General features: G+C 33.0%; 3 protein-coding genes and 1 non-coding gene across 5 annotated transcripts; 1 reads left to right on the top strand and 3 right to left on the bottom strand.

The window, feature by feature from the left end:
* Positions 1 to 1640: 1640 nt before the first annotated feature.
* LOC111293672 (beta-fructofuranosidase, insoluble isoenzyme 1-like) lies at positions 1641 to 6466 on the top strand. 2 transcript variants are annotated; one of them, XM_089743959.1, is made up of 6 exons: positions 1641 to 1878; positions 4255 to 5111; positions 5215 to 5373; positions 5471 to 5709; positions 5793 to 5883; positions 6055 to 6466. In XM_089743959.1, exons 1-6 carry the CDS (start codon positions 1689 to 1691, stop codon positions 6232 to 6234), a joined length of 1716 nt encoding a protein of 571 aa, XP_089600085.1. In that variant the 5' UTR covers positions 1641 to 1688; the 3' UTR covers positions 6235 to 6466. The 2 variants fall into 2 exon arrangements, with proteins under 2 accessions (XP_089600085.1, XP_089600086.1); XM_089743960.1 differs by having other exon boundaries at positions 1641 to 1882.
* A 1718-nt stretch (positions 6467 to 8184) lies between these two features.
* On the bottom strand, positions 8185 to 9737 carry LOC111293671 (ubiquitin-ribosomal protein eL40 fusion protein). Its single transcript, XM_022886525.2, has 5 exons — positions 9573 to 9737; positions 9400 to 9486; positions 9206 to 9308; positions 8475 to 8541; positions 8185 to 8373 (listed from the first exon to the last, which is right to left on the bottom strand). Exons 1-5 carry the CDS (start codon positions 9673 to 9675, stop codon positions 8347 to 8349), a joined length of 387 nt encoding a protein of 128 aa, XP_022742260.1. The 5' UTR covers positions 9676 to 9737; the 3' UTR covers positions 8185 to 8346.
* Positions 9738 to 10624: 887 nt separating this feature from the next.
* Positions 10625 to 12299, bottom strand: LOC111293670 (small ribosomal subunit protein uS11z-like). Its single transcript, XM_022886524.2, has 6 exons — positions 12204 to 12299; positions 11722 to 11841; positions 11594 to 11639; positions 11219 to 11304; positions 11005 to 11134; positions 10625 to 10906 (listed from the first exon to the last, which is right to left on the bottom strand). Exons 1-6 carry the CDS (start codon positions 12204 to 12206, stop codon positions 10839 to 10841), a joined length of 453 nt encoding a protein of 150 aa, XP_022742259.1. The 5' UTR covers positions 12207 to 12299; the 3' UTR covers positions 10625 to 10838.
* Positions 12300 to 13822: 1523 nt separating this feature from the next.
* On the bottom strand, positions 13823 to 13929 carry LOC149515147 (small nucleolar RNA Z266). Its single transcript, XR_016327920.1, has one exon. It is a non-coding gene; the product is annotated as a small nucleolar RNA Z266 (small nucleolar RNA).
* Positions 13930 to 14077: the final 148 nt, after the last annotated feature.

Genomic DNA, 14077 nt, shown 5'->3' with positions numbered 1-14077 from the left:
TCTTTAGGCTAGTGCCAAAAGTTATATGATAGATTGATAGAATATTGAATTTTAATTTTAGTGATTAAAATTTAAATCATGTTAGTTTTAAATACAAAAAAAAAAAAAAAAAAATCCCTAAGTTAATTTGTCTTTGTTCACAGCTCCCAACCACAAGGCTTCATGCATTTTCACCAACAATTATTGGGATGTCCAAATTTATGACAACCATTCAACTTTAGTGTAGTGCTTTGGAGAGTTCATTTGTTTTTTTTTTTTTTCCTTCTCCATATATGGATAAATCTTGGATATTGTTTACATTAGTACTATTTTATGCATCACATAAAACTTCAAGTACTCTAAAATCAAGGTTCAAAAACAATCTACTTGTCAATTAACTTGCTAATTTTAAGGGGATTAATTATTAGTTTTAGGGAAACACAAGTTAAATCAAATGCATATCTTCCGAAAACAGGAGTTTTGGATATGGGACCATATTGCATGTAATTACAACTTTGTGAGAATCATGTGATGAACTTTAGTATTTTTACGAATCTCTCATCTCTATTTCATGTTAACAACACCCTATATATTTATGATAAAGATGTACTTATTAATTATAACATGTGAACCATTTGAATTTAACTTTTCTTTAAGTTTGGCTTCTATGATTGTCACTTTAATCATTAAACATTTAATTAGCAACTCATTGGCAAAGTCCTAATGCTCATTTGAGCGTTGATTATATACATTATTTTGTAAAAAAAAAAAAAAAAGATCTATTTATGGTTCGCAATAGATCCTTATTACCTGATATAAACCCAAGTGGCTCTGGGCATATATAGGTTATTTGGTCGTGAAATTGTTCTATATCAATCGCTATCATGCGATGAGAGTTCCTTACATCCAAGAATAGAAGTAATAATTAAGGTGGCTATTTACGTGAATCCACTATTTTAGTTTAGCATAATATTTAAAATTTGCAAAAGAAAAATAATTTAATAAAAAAATCTAGAAAATTAAGCTAAAATTGTTATAACCAGTAACAATAAATGATGATGATCAAGCTATAGAATCCTTAGGAAAAAAAGGCTAAATTACACGAGGTGTGCACTTCCCTTTTATATTTATATGTAGACAAAAACGAAGGTAGAAAATTTGAAAAATGAAAACAAATAATAAATTCAAAAGAGAAAAAGATAAAATATAGCATCTGTAGGATTAGTTACAATTTTCTAAGAAAGTTAAAGATATGTTGGGAGGGCCTGCCCCCTTAGCTACGCCACTGTATATAGGGTTCGGTTCTGTCCAATATATTGATTGTCCAGTGTCTATATCTATATGCTTGCTATACGACAAACGACAAATGTTTATGATCAAAGGGTTGCATATATAATTACATTTCCACCCAAAAAAAAGTTTGCATAGTTAATTATATTTTAGATTATTAATTCATACAAAGAAGAAAAATCAGAATCAGTTATTGCATATTTCATGGCATATTATTTGGAAAAAATTGACATCAACGATGTTTTAATCGGTAATATTAGAAACGGGTTTAAAATTAAGTTTCAAATTCGATTTTCAATAAAAACAAAATGTTTTTTGGGACGACCTTCTCCTTCTTTCCCTATAAATACCCAACCCAACTTGGTACTCTTACAACCAAGTTAACTAGTGTATTAACTTCCCCTTTGTGTTTGGTTTCAATGGCAGTTTCAAAGTTCCTCTCGCTTGGCACATTCATCACTTTTCTTTGTGTCATAATCAACGCTAACTATGGCCGTGTCGAAGCGTCTCACAGAGTTTATCCCCAATTTCAGTCTTTAAGTGCAGTTAGTGTCAAGCAACTTCTGCGAACTAGCTATCACTTTCAGCCTTCTAAGAACTGGATCAACGGTACGTTTTCTTCACATATAAGTCGTGAGGTTTTTTTTTTTTTTTTTTCTTTTCTTTTCTAGTTCATTATTCTTTTACTGATTGGTTTGTCATTTCCGCAAGCTGTGGTTTTCTAGTTTTTTATTCTTTTGAATTACGAACAATTTCATTCCAGTTCTGCAAACTTTTTCTTTTTGGTGGGTTTCTTATTTCTGGGAACATATCATTTAAATTTTCCTTTTACTATAACGTTACAATTGTTTAATCATAATAAAAAATTATATTAAAATTTTATTATTACTTATAAGTGTAAGATTCATGTAAAATTTTAATAAATTCTATGTAATTTAAATTTTAATTGATTAATTATATTATAATTGTTGTAGGTAAAATGGTTCCGTTATTGCCAGAAGATTAGCCGCTTCTCTATTTCATCAATCATATATAGGAATAATTTGTTAGTTGCTATATATATAGCTGACTTACTGCCTCTTTTTCATGCATTGGCTTGCTCGAATAAATTGAGGGGTTTCCGAACCAGGCAAGGTAGCTTTAGTTTTTGTCATGGACTTGCCTGGTTTCTCCTGGATCAAGCTATGTCCCACTCCATTTTTTCTGGTTGGTTTCTCAACGGGGAAACTTTAGAGACATTAAACAGCAACATTAAGGCATGCTGCTTCGTTGCCAATGATGATTACTTTATACTTAAATTCCTTAAAGTATATTATATTTTTCTGCTTGAAGCTCTCCAGACTGAATCCTAATAATTGAAACTAAGAATATAGTACTTTATCAATAAACTAATTGTTGAAATAAATAAATAAATAAATATATTTTAAGTCTAGAATGAAATTTCTCTGAAGAATCATGGATTCTCAGGAATCCTTATTTTCCCTCACAAAATGATATTACAAAATATTGTTGGTTTTAATAATTTGAAGATTGTGTAACTGAACAACTGCCTACTTCCTTTTGAGTTTTGTAGGGTGGCATCACGCGTGAAGTAATTTTAAATCCCCATTTTCCCACTCCATTATTTTTAAGTTATCTGTTTATGCGGTATTGTTTTTCTGAACATCAATTAAAAAGAGAGTATTTAAACTCTATTTTTTTAGTAATGCATAGCCGACGAGCCTTTAAATGTTTCTTAATTACTATAATTTATGAGTTTATATTTAATACATTATTAATATATAAATTTTATATATTATTAAAAAATTATATTATATTATTTTATTAATAAATAAATATCAATCTTTAAAATAAATATATAAAAATTAATATTTTTTAAAAAATTTACTTATTAATAAGATGATATCATTTTATTCACTGACAATATATAAAATTTATACACCGATAATATATCAAATATAAATTCATAATTTATATAAGAATTGAGAAATTGACAGGCTGATGGATTTCTCATTTTTACTTTTGCAATTCTCTAACGTTGTTGCTCTTATGCTGAGCTTGGTCAGCTATATTCTAGTATTAGGTTCTTTGTACCTTTGACAATAAATAAAGCTAACTTATAATAAAAGAAATAGAAAAGAAATGACATGAAAAGAAAATAATTAAGAAAAGAGAATAATTATAATTATATTTCAGGTATATGTATGTACGGTATCTTGTACATAAAGAATAAACACTTTTTTTTTGGTTCAAGAAAAATAAATGTGATAAATGTGCATTAACAAAACTATCTTTCATGGCTTTTTAGCATCTTTCGGAATGGGATAGGACCCCAAGAGTTACAACTTGGAGAACCCATCGATCCGGCCATCTCTTCACCTCAGATTTAGGCTTTTAGTTGAAATTATCAACATGAAATTGGTCGAAGTCTTCTTCAGAGTCTCTAACTCGATAGGTCTACTCCCAAACAGTATACCATTGCTGAATTTGCCACTCGTTTTGCATTTGGACCACCTTTGCAATTGCAAGCTATTTTGCTTTTATGGTTCTTGGGTAAATGGGAATTATTTTATTGGTGGAGCCACTTTCATGAATTCTCTTCTTTATGCTGTGGTCCTTCCTTTAGGTTATATACAAAGGACATTTTGTTTTCTAGAAGCTTAACTTTTAATTAGCAGAACTCAATATATTTATATATTTTTATATAAACATAAACTCAATTTCATGAAGACTGCAACTTTTTTTTTTCAATTTCACAGTTAATTTTTTTCAACAATGATTTTCTAAATTATAGTTTTGTAACCAATTAACTTCTTGTTTTTCTTTGTTTTGTTTTTTTTTTTTTCGCCTTGGGTTCTTCAATGATGAACAAATCAACAACAGATCCAAACGGTCAGTGTCCTAACATAATCCTACAAATTTGATGTCCTTAATTATTCTATGCTTTCCCATGAAATTGTTCTCTTTTTTTGTTTGGTTTTGTAGCCCCTATGTACTACAATGGAATATACCATTTTTTCTACCAATACAATCCCAAAGGTGCAGTTTGGAGCAACATGGTTTGGGCACATTCAGTTTCAAAAGACATGATCAATTGGGAAGCACTTGAACCAGCAATTTATCCTTCAGAACACTTTGATATCAACGGTGCTTGGTCTGGTTCAGCCACCATTCTTCCTAACAATAAGCCCATAATTTTATATACCGGTCTTGATCACAAAGACAGGCAAGTTCAAAACTATGCAGTGCCAGCCAATTTATCTGATCCGTATCTGCGTAAATGGATCAAGCCTAGTAACAACCCAGTGGTTAATCCTGGAAAGGGTGTGAATGCCAGTGCCTTCCGTGACCCAACCACTGCCTGGTGGTTAAATGGGCATTGGAGAATGCTGGTTGGAAGCAAAAGGAACCATAGAGGGATAGCCTATTTGTATAGAAGTAGAGATTTCATGTATTGGATTAAGGCTAAACACCCTTTTCATTCAGTACCCTATACAGGAATGTGGGAATGCCCTGATTTTTATCCAGTTTTATTATCTGGTAAAGAAGGTTTAGAAACGTCCAATATCCAGGGAAAACCTGTTAAGCATGTTTTGAAGGTGAGCTTGGATATTACCAGATATGATTACTATACGGTTGGTACATATTTAACTGCTAAGGATAGATATGTGCCTGATAATACATCAGTCGATGGTTGGGCTGGCCTTAGATATGATTATGGAAATTTCTATGCTTCAAAGACATTCTTCGATCCTGCCAAAAAAAGAAGGATTTTGTGGGGTTGGGTTAATGAATCTGATACTACTGAAGATGATGTTAAAAAAGGATGGGCTGGAATTCAGGTACTGATATAATTTGTAGATATTTATACTAATTGCTTGGTAATTAATGTTAAATTGATGACTTATTACAATTTGTTTTTTTTTTTTTATAATGACATCCCAGGCAATTCCAAGAACAGTATGGCTTGATCCTAATCAAAGGCAATTGATGCAATGGCCCATTGAAGAGTTGGAGACTCTAAGAGGGAAAAATGTTAAAATGAGACACCAACAGCTTAAAACAGGCGATCATATTGAAGTCAAAGGAATAACTGCTGCCCAGGTTTACTTGAGAATTGTTTACTTGAACTTAAGATATAATTATTTCAAACTCCGATTATAACTTATAACTACTCCATTGTATTTGACACTGTTCACAGGCTGATGTTGATGTTACCTTCTATATTCCTAGTTTGGATAAAGCTGAGCCATTTAATCCTAGTTGGACAAATGCCCAAGAACTTTGTGCAAAAAAGGGAGCAGAAGTTCAAGGTGGGGTTGGTCCATTCGGACTCTTGACATTAGCTTCAAAAAACCTAGAAGAGTATACTCCTGTCTTCTTCAGGGTATTCAAAAGTTCAAAGAAGCATGTAATTCTCTTGTGCTCCGATGCAACGAGGTCTGTTATAACTTTCCCTGGAAACAGTAGCTATTAAGTCTTTTTTTTTCATGTCACCAAATTTCTGAATTAGCTTTTTGCAGCTCCTCATTGATGGATGGGCTGTATAAACCATCATTTGCTGGCTATGTCAATGTAGATTTGGCTGATAAGAGGCTTACTCTTAGAAGTCTGGTATGCCCTTTAATTTGTAATTACTATCATTTACTGGCTATGTCAATGTAGATTTGGTTGATAAGAGGCTTACTCTTAGAAGTCTGGTATGCGCTTTAATTTGTAATTACTAGTAGTTTTAATGCTGTACTCCTTTACTGTATCTTATTTATTTGGTCTTTTTTCTTGCAGATTGATCATTCTGTTGTGGAAAGTTTCGGAGCTGGAGGAAAAACATGCATCACATCCAGGGTTTATCCTACATTAGCAGTGTTTGAGAATGCTAACGTGTATGCATTCAACCATGGGACCGAGACTATCACCGTTGAGAATCTTAATGCCTGGAGCATGAAGAAGCCTCGGATGAACTGAAAGGAATCGACTGATGACTGCCTAGTTAAGTTATAACATGTATGTTTCTAATGTGCAAGTCTAATGAATAATGAACAAGTTTTCCACGCCTAAGTGAAAAGTTTTTCTTTTTCTGTTTAATCTTGGATAGGTCTTTGAATGCTGCTGTGTTTTCTGTTTTTTAGGCTATGTAATGTTTTTCCCTTGTTTTCATTATTAATAAAGTGAAAAAAAAAATTTAACTAATGAGAAAGGGCCGTAAGACATAGAATGAGTTCTAAAGGAAAGAACTTTCCTTCAATAAAAATCTGATCCAGAAACTAGAAATCATGTGTATGAAATTGAAGTTGATAGCAATATTATCAACGTTGTGATTATAGTCAACGCCTATCCTATGAAAGACTGTCCTAATTTTGCAAGATAGTAGTAATTATTTACAATAACTCTATCTAACCTTCTCGAGAACTAATAGTAGTAATTATTTACAATAACTCCATTTAACCTTCTCCAGAACTAAACCTTATGAGAATCCGAACTATATGTTGCCAATATCGATAGATGCATGTCATTTTTGCTTGGCTAACAATTTTGATGATATGATAAATATTTTAGTTTATCATATCATCAAGGTAGTTCACCAAGGTTAGAGTTAAGATTTTTTTTTTTATCAGAAAGTACTTTCATTACTACATAAAAGCATCAACATTCGTAATAGTTCCAGAGAGATTCTCCCACACAAGAACTTAACCCACATTTCCCCTAATCTTGGCTACATTATGAGCTAGAGTGTTTGCAGTCCTGTTAACATGTAAGAAACAATATACTATGTATTGTAAAGCTGCGCTCAGCACATCCAAGTGATTCCCGTCCCTTCCCAGTTCGAGTCCCCAGCCTTGTCAATCTCCGTTACCATTATAGATGCATCCGTTTCAACCTCCACTACATCAAACCCATCCACCCCGAACAGCACTGCTTTCATCTCTGCATGAAGAGATCTTTGAACGTTCACCACGTTCGTTACTGCACATAGCACAACTCTACCATTTTTTTCCCGTACTACCATCCCCAACCCAGCTGTCAAAGTTTTGCAGTCAAACACTGCATCCACGTTGATCTTAAAATCGACTTTTTCAGGCGGCTTCCACCTCGCTAGTACCTCCCTGCCATTATCGTCTCTGTCTGAGGTATGCGACAACTCCCCTCCTTCACTCAGCATACGTCCCACTTTGAAAGCTGTCTCACTTACAGATACGCACGTGCTATCATGGAAACACCAGTTTCTATTCGACCAGATCATCCAAAGGGTATACATGCATGTTTCTAGTTTCTTTTCTTGGTTCGCCTTGATCAAAAAACAAGTCCAAAAATCTGGAGACAGCCCCAGATTCTAGCCATCCCCGCACCCAGTTAGAGAACCTCTTCCATAAACAGACACTAAAATGACATTAAAAGAATAAGTGGTAAACTAATTCCCCCTTTCTCCACAAACACAGGTATCATCAACTTCGATGTTGCGCCCTTTAAGACTTAGGACAATAGATTTCGGCCTTGACATTTACTATTGTAACGAGAATTATGGCTGGGTAAAAGGTGAAGACATGTCTGGAACGGAAGAAGTAATGCAGTTTCTAGAACTTGTATAGAGGAAATGTTTGCTAATGGAGGGGCAGCACTTCCAGGGGATTTCTTGCCCACTATCAACTATTTTGACAAGCAAGGTTTGCTTCATGATCATAGAAGAATTAAAGGAGGGTTTTTGCTTTCCTTGCAAGAACCAGGGCCTCAACGGTACACAGATGAAATTATATCAAAGCCCTTGCAATGGTTAATTAGTTCAGTTTCTACTTCTATGAAGTATGAAGGGGGATAAATTTCACTTCCAAATTAATTCGGTCTTTGTAAGGTGTTTTCATTATTTCAAAGTCTAGTTGCAATCCACATGTATCCACACACAAGGGAAGATGCCTAAAATAGTCAAAACACAAATTTGAAACTCAATTGAAAATCTTCATCAATTGCCATATCCAGAAATCAACTTTCAACAAAAAAGAACAGCAAAGAACTAAATGGAAAATTTTCCCAAGTCTGATATTCAAATTCTTTTAAAGCATACAAGACAACCCCAGTCATAGTTTACTTGATCTTCTTCTTGGGCCTCAACTGCAACAAGAGAAAGAACATTCAGTTCATTATAAATTACAACAAAAGAAAACCCAGATGATAATACAACCTACAAGAAAACAAATACAGAACATATAAACCTGATTGCTGTGACCGCACTTCTTCTTCCTACAGTTCACAGCTCTTGGATGAAGACGAGCATAACACCTAGCAAACAAAAAATTAGGCCATAATTTTACTTGAATGATGCAAGCTGAACATTGGCAATTATTAATAATTTCATATGAAGATGCAACTTTTAACATAACATACAATAATGAAGCAAAGCAACAATCAGATTATATTAGTTCCGGTCATTAAGCCCTTCAAGTTAATCATTCACTCAAATCCCATGATATAAATCATCAATCTCCATAAGAACACCTCACTAAGAAAATAATTAAGAAAAACTAATCTTATGATTTATCAAGCCCGTAAACAAGAAGCAAAGCATCAACTGTCATGTGCCACCCTAGAAAATCAACTGCAAGTAAAGTTTTGACCAGTTGACAAAGTTAAAGAATGGAAATTATTGATTTAGGGAACTAGGATGCCCTCCTTTTCATTCTTTACTTCAAAAGAAGGTTCAACTTTTAGTCCCATTTTCACTAATACCAAATACAAAATGTGAGATTAATTTCTTGCTTATTTTCATTGTGCCATTCATGAAAATCAACTGCCAAGAAAGTTAGCTCAGCTGACAAAGTTGAAGAATGGTTACAGTCATTTTCGGGACCTCGTATGACCTCTATCCCATTTCAAACAAACAGTAGAGGCTAAGTACGGTCCCCATTTTCCAAAAACTAAAACAAAGAAAAGAAAAGGAGCTTACTTGCGGCAAATCATTTTGTCTTGGTTGTATTTGCGAGCCAAAGCCATCAAAGAAGGCTCAATAATTCCACCTCTCAACCTCAAAACAAGATGAAGCGTTGATTCTAAATAGAAAAAAGAAACAGAAAAACAAATTCAGTTAAGTATCTTATTTTAAAAAAAGAAATAAAAATATCATCGAAAAAAAGAAGAAACCTTTCTGGATGTTGTAGTCAGCCAAGGTACGGCCATCTTCGAGCTGTTTTCCGGCGAAGATGAGACGTTGTTGGTCCGGTGGTATTCCTGTTAGTTCAAAAAAGTGAAACTTACGTGATTTTAAGATGGAAAGAAAAGAAAATTCGGTAAGGAAACGGAAGAGAGCAAGTTACCTTCTTTATCTTGGATCTTGGCTTTGACATTGTCAATGGTGTCGCTGCTCTCAACCTCGAGAGTTATAGTCTTGCCGGTTAGGGTTTTCACGAATATCTGCATCTTTTCCTCCTGCCTCTATCTTCCTTTCTTTTACCAGCCTTCACAAAAAAGGAATGAGCCTCTGCGATGATTAATTGTTAGATTTTATAGTCGTTGTCTAGGGTTTCTTTTGGAGGTGAGAATCTATTGGGCTTTTTCTCTTTCGGCCTAAAACAAGAAAAACAACCCATTGGGCTATTAATAATAGGCTTTATAAACTACATAACTGTATAAGCTCGGGTTTTTCTTTTCTTGTTTTTTTTTTTTTTCTGTTTTTGCTCACTCATCAGTTCTGTTTTTTGTTTCTTTCAGAAAAATTTTATACCCATCTTATGAAGACTTCTTTTTTATGCAATAACATCTGAAGTTGTAATACATGAATCTTTTTTTTAAACAATATCAAGAAAACAAACGTGAAAGAGATTCCAAGCGTTTTCACAAGTGAAAGAGATTCGCTGTTTGCTAATTCCAACATGGAAATAGGGGACTTTAAATCGACAAACCATGTTTTTTTTTTTTTCATTAGAGAAAATTTTATGCCTTAGTTTAAGTTCAAGCTACATAGTAGACAATATAAATAAAACTCATTGATTTCAATGCAATCCATGAACAATATTGACCGTAGGCAGAATTCATAAAAGATGAGGCACTAGCTATGCAGTCAATTAAACCTGCCAACAAGACCGATGCCCCTAATTAACTTGAATTACAATTAATGAATCGAAGTTTAAAATTATGTAAAATCCACCAAAATATTATGTGATATTCATTCTATAATGAACTCCTATATAAAAATTACTGTGATTGAACAGGTTAAATAATCCCCTGAAAAACTAGCAAGGACTGAAAAACTATGACATTGGGCAATAATTTTATCTCAAGATTGAAATTCCAAACGCCATCAAACAAAAGTAGGGCGTTCGTATCTGCCATAACACGTTATGACTGGACAAGGAAAAACAAGGACAAATAAAAGTTAAACTTTAAAGGTGGATTAAAGAGTTGCGCAACTTTTGTCTGTAAATTAAGATCAAAATCCATTCAGGAATTAGAAATGTGCAACAAGAGAACAGGGCGAAGCAAGCTTGAATCTAAACCAGAAAATTGTTTAAAAAAGAAAGAAAACTCCAAGCATCGTCGCAGCAGCAGCAGCAGTAGATGAGTAATAGATATGAAGCAAAAAATCACAGCCTTCTTCCACGTCTTCCACCCTTTCTGCGGGTACTGTCAGTGGGAATAGGGGTAACATCCTCTGAGGTGAAGAAGAGGTTACATGTCAGTATACAAGAGGAGTTAAAGTGAACGGACACAATAAAATCTAGAGAAAACGAAAGGATGAAAGAATTGTACCAATGCGTCCAATTTTCATGCCTGAACGAGCAAGGGCTCTAAGTGCTGACTGGGCACCAGGACCAGGTGTCTTGGTCTTGTTCCCTCCAGTAGCTCGAAGCTTTATATGAAGGGCAGTAATACCCAACTCCTGCAGATAACAAACATGAATAGGCATGAGTTTACTGCATGTAACCATGCATTGTGCCACAACTCAAAGGGTAAGCAATAATACCTTGCAGCGTTGAGCAACATCTTGCGCTGCAAGCATGGCTGCATAAGGAGAAGACTCATCCCTATCAGCTTTCACCTTCATACCACCTACATTTGGAAAATGCAAGGAATAAGTTAGAAAAATACCCTTCATACAATAAGTCCAAGCTGGGTCATGAATCTCAACACATGTTGCAATGTTTAATTAACATTTTTATTATAAAGTTACAAATGGTTTCCAAATTACTAGTTAGCTTCCTTTGAAAAATCCAATTTTTGGTGCTAGGCAGTTTGAAGTAATAAAACCAACTAAACTATAAAAATCTAGAGAAGGCAATAACAACAAAATCCAAGATAGCAAAAGAAACCATTTTCTAAAGACAAGTATAAGCCATACCAGTGATGCGAACCATTGTTTCCCTTCCAGACAAATCTGTCACATGCTGCAAATTGAATGATAGCATTTCAATAAGAATGAGAAAAAAAAATCAATGTAAACAAAGAAGGTTGTCACTTGTCACTTACTATAAATGTGTCGTTAAATGAAGCAAAAATGTGAGCCACACCAAATACATGCTCGCCCTCTCGAACAGCAGGTCCAAGGTTAGTATTCTCCTCCTTGGGCTCCCTAACCTTTCTCCTTGACTACAAAACACAACAAATCAATATGTCAGCTATCCTATTTGCACCAAGTCAATGAGTAAATCTATCTTATACTAAAAAAAACTGAAATAGCCCCCATCAATCTAAATAAACACCGGTGACAGAGATTCCAAGGTTAAATCTAATCTAATTGGTAAATGGTTACAATTTGAAATTTCACAATTCAAGACTAAGACAAAGCTTTGCACATTTCCAATTTTCATTTAGCTTCAGTTTTTCCAGCATAGAATCATAATAAAAGCTAGTGTAAAGTAAATGATACCAAATCCTAAACTTTTTTCTCAGTTACCAAACAAGATATAGCTTAAAATTAAGAATCGAAATAGATGCAAAGAGAGACTTACCATGCTTTTAGGCAAAATGAAACAGATCTGTGAAACTAGGGTTTTTTGAGAGCGCTTTTGCTGATGACGACTCTGGATTTCGAAGAGAAGCCGGGATATGAGTTACTAACTTTTATAGTTAGGGTTTTAATAACCCTGACATATTAAATGACGAAAAGGCCCTTCATTAGTTAAGGGTAAATGCGTCCTTTTGAATTTAGTTTTTTCTAATTGTAAACAAATGGTTTTGATCTTTTGATATTAAATTTTTTTTAGCTTATCAAAAGTATTTTAATTGCACAAATTGTGTCAAATAAACTTAATTCGATATTAGTTTAAAAAAAAATGATGGTGTAGATTTGAAGTAAAAAAAAATTAGAGTTATTTTCTTGTATCAAATTGCAAAATTTTGCACTGACCATCATAACATACCTAATGCATTATAAAATTCCAAAGCAAACATTTTTTGTTACATGATCATGAGAATATCTTCTTGAAAATTTGACAATATCTAACATATTTTATTTTTGAAGTTTGATAAAATGTGCAAAATGGTATGAATAACATCCAAACACTGCATTGCAAAAGAAATGGTTTTCACTATGGTTTATTCAAAAGCTTCTCCTTTGTTTTTTTTCTGACAGAAACAATATAATTTGCAGCAAATCAATCTTCAACTTCATTGTTAGCATCGTTTGTTAGTTTAACCACTGTTCTTTTCTTTGTTCTTTGACAGTAATTGCAGGTATGCAAATGCTGAAAAGGACCAATTTTGTGCGATAGAAAGTTTAATGCTGAAACAACTTTCTGATTCTGATGCGTTAAAACATTAGTCTGCCCTTTATAAATTAATAAAGTAAAGTAAATTAATTTTAGGGATGATATTGTATGAAGGAAAATTTTATTAATCCAATTGAACGCAATGATGAAATGCCTCTCTGAAATTGGAATCCAACATAGAACTAATGTTTCAGCTTTGCTATATCAGATTTTAAGCTTTTAGTTAGCTTGTTCAAAATATAGCATTGGTAATTTGGTTAGAGAAGGTAAAAATACTCAAAACCGACGGATTTTGATCCGATTTTACCTCTTAAAATCGATTTTTTTTTTTTTTAAATCGGATATCGAATCGAGTAAGATCGGATGACATAAAAAAATTTCGAATTTGAATCGAAATCAAGTTTTAGGTAAATCAAACCTAATATATATAAAAAAAATTATTTTTTTAATTTTATATTTAATTTTATTAATTTTTATATATATTTAATTTTATATTTATATTTAAAATAATATTTTATTAATTTCAGATTGAATTAAATTTTATACAATGTCAGATCAAATCAAATTCAAATATTAAAAAAATAAAAAATTATCAGATCGAATACGAATTTTATATGTTTAAAGTCGGATCGATTCTAGGTGAACAAAATCTCGTCTCGATCCGTCCAGTTGCCATCACTAAAGTTAGTACTTAAATTACAAATATTCAATGTGATTTAGGCTTTACTGTTAATGATCAGATTTGGCTTGCATAAAACCTCAAGTCCTATAAACAATTTTCTTATTACAAGATTTCATATGCACAATATTATTTCAACATGTTGCTTCTTGACATGTAGAAAAGTAAAAATGTAGCAAGAAAATGGCAAGTCAAACAGATTATAATGCCTCGAAAGTCTGAGTTCAAAATGGAAAAGAAATTCAATTCCCATTCACACATCTAATTGGTTCATCATTCTTGCCATTCCCACTTTCCAGCTTTTTTCAAAAAAAAAAAAATCAAATCAATCACTTTAATTTTAATCAGATTGTCTCCCACCTGAAGTAATTGAGACATCTAAAATTAGTGAATTGGAATTTGAACTTTTTTTCCCATAGTTGAAACCACATAAAGA

This window comes from Durio zibethinus, chromosome 14, assembly GCF_047325235.1.
Source record: "Durio zibethinus cultivar Kanyao isolate XHJ-2024 chromosome 14, ASM4732523v1, whole genome shotgun sequence".
NCBI classification, from domain to species: Eukaryota; Viridiplantae; Streptophyta; class Magnoliopsida; order Malvales; family Malvaceae; genus Durio; species Durio zibethinus.
Note: the sequence above shows the minus strand (reverse complement) of the source record. Positions and strands in the feature narration are given on the sequence as shown.

Bases quoted from the DNA above. Each gene is read 5' to 3' on its own strand.
- LOC111293670 (XM_022886524.2), bottom strand. The intron at 11,640-11,721 runs GTAAGTGACAAG...TTCAATTTGCAG, and splicing joins CATTTAACGACACATTTATA to CATGTGACAGATTTGTCTGG. The intron at 10,907-11,004 runs GTACAATTCTTT...TCTTCACCTCAG, and splicing joins CATGAAAATTGGACGCATTG to AGGATGTTACCCCTATTCCC.
- LOC111293672 (XM_089743959.1), top strand. From the start codon at position 1,689: ATGGCAGTTTCAAAGTTCCTCTCGCTTGGCACATTCATCACTTTTCTT. The intron at 1,879-4,254 runs GTACGTTTTCTT...TTGGTTTTGTAG, and splicing joins TTCTAAGAACTGGATCAACG to CCCCTATGTACTACAATGGA. The intron at 5,884-6,054 runs GTATGCCCTTTA...TTTTTCTTGCAG, and splicing joins GGCTTACTCTTAGAAGTCTG to ATTGATCATTCTGTTGTGGA.
- LOC111293671 (XM_022886525.2), bottom strand. From the start codon at position 9,675: ATGCAGATATTCGTGAAAACCCTAACCGGCAAGACTATAACTCTCGAG. The intron at 9,487-9,572 runs GTAACTTGCTCT...TTGAACTAACAG, and splicing joins CAAGATCCAAGATAAAGAAG to GAATACCACCGGACCAACAA. The intron at 8,374-8,474 runs GTTTATATGTTC...CTCTTGTTGCAG, and splicing joins AGTGCGGTCACAGCAATCAG to TTGAGGCCCAAGAAGAAGAT.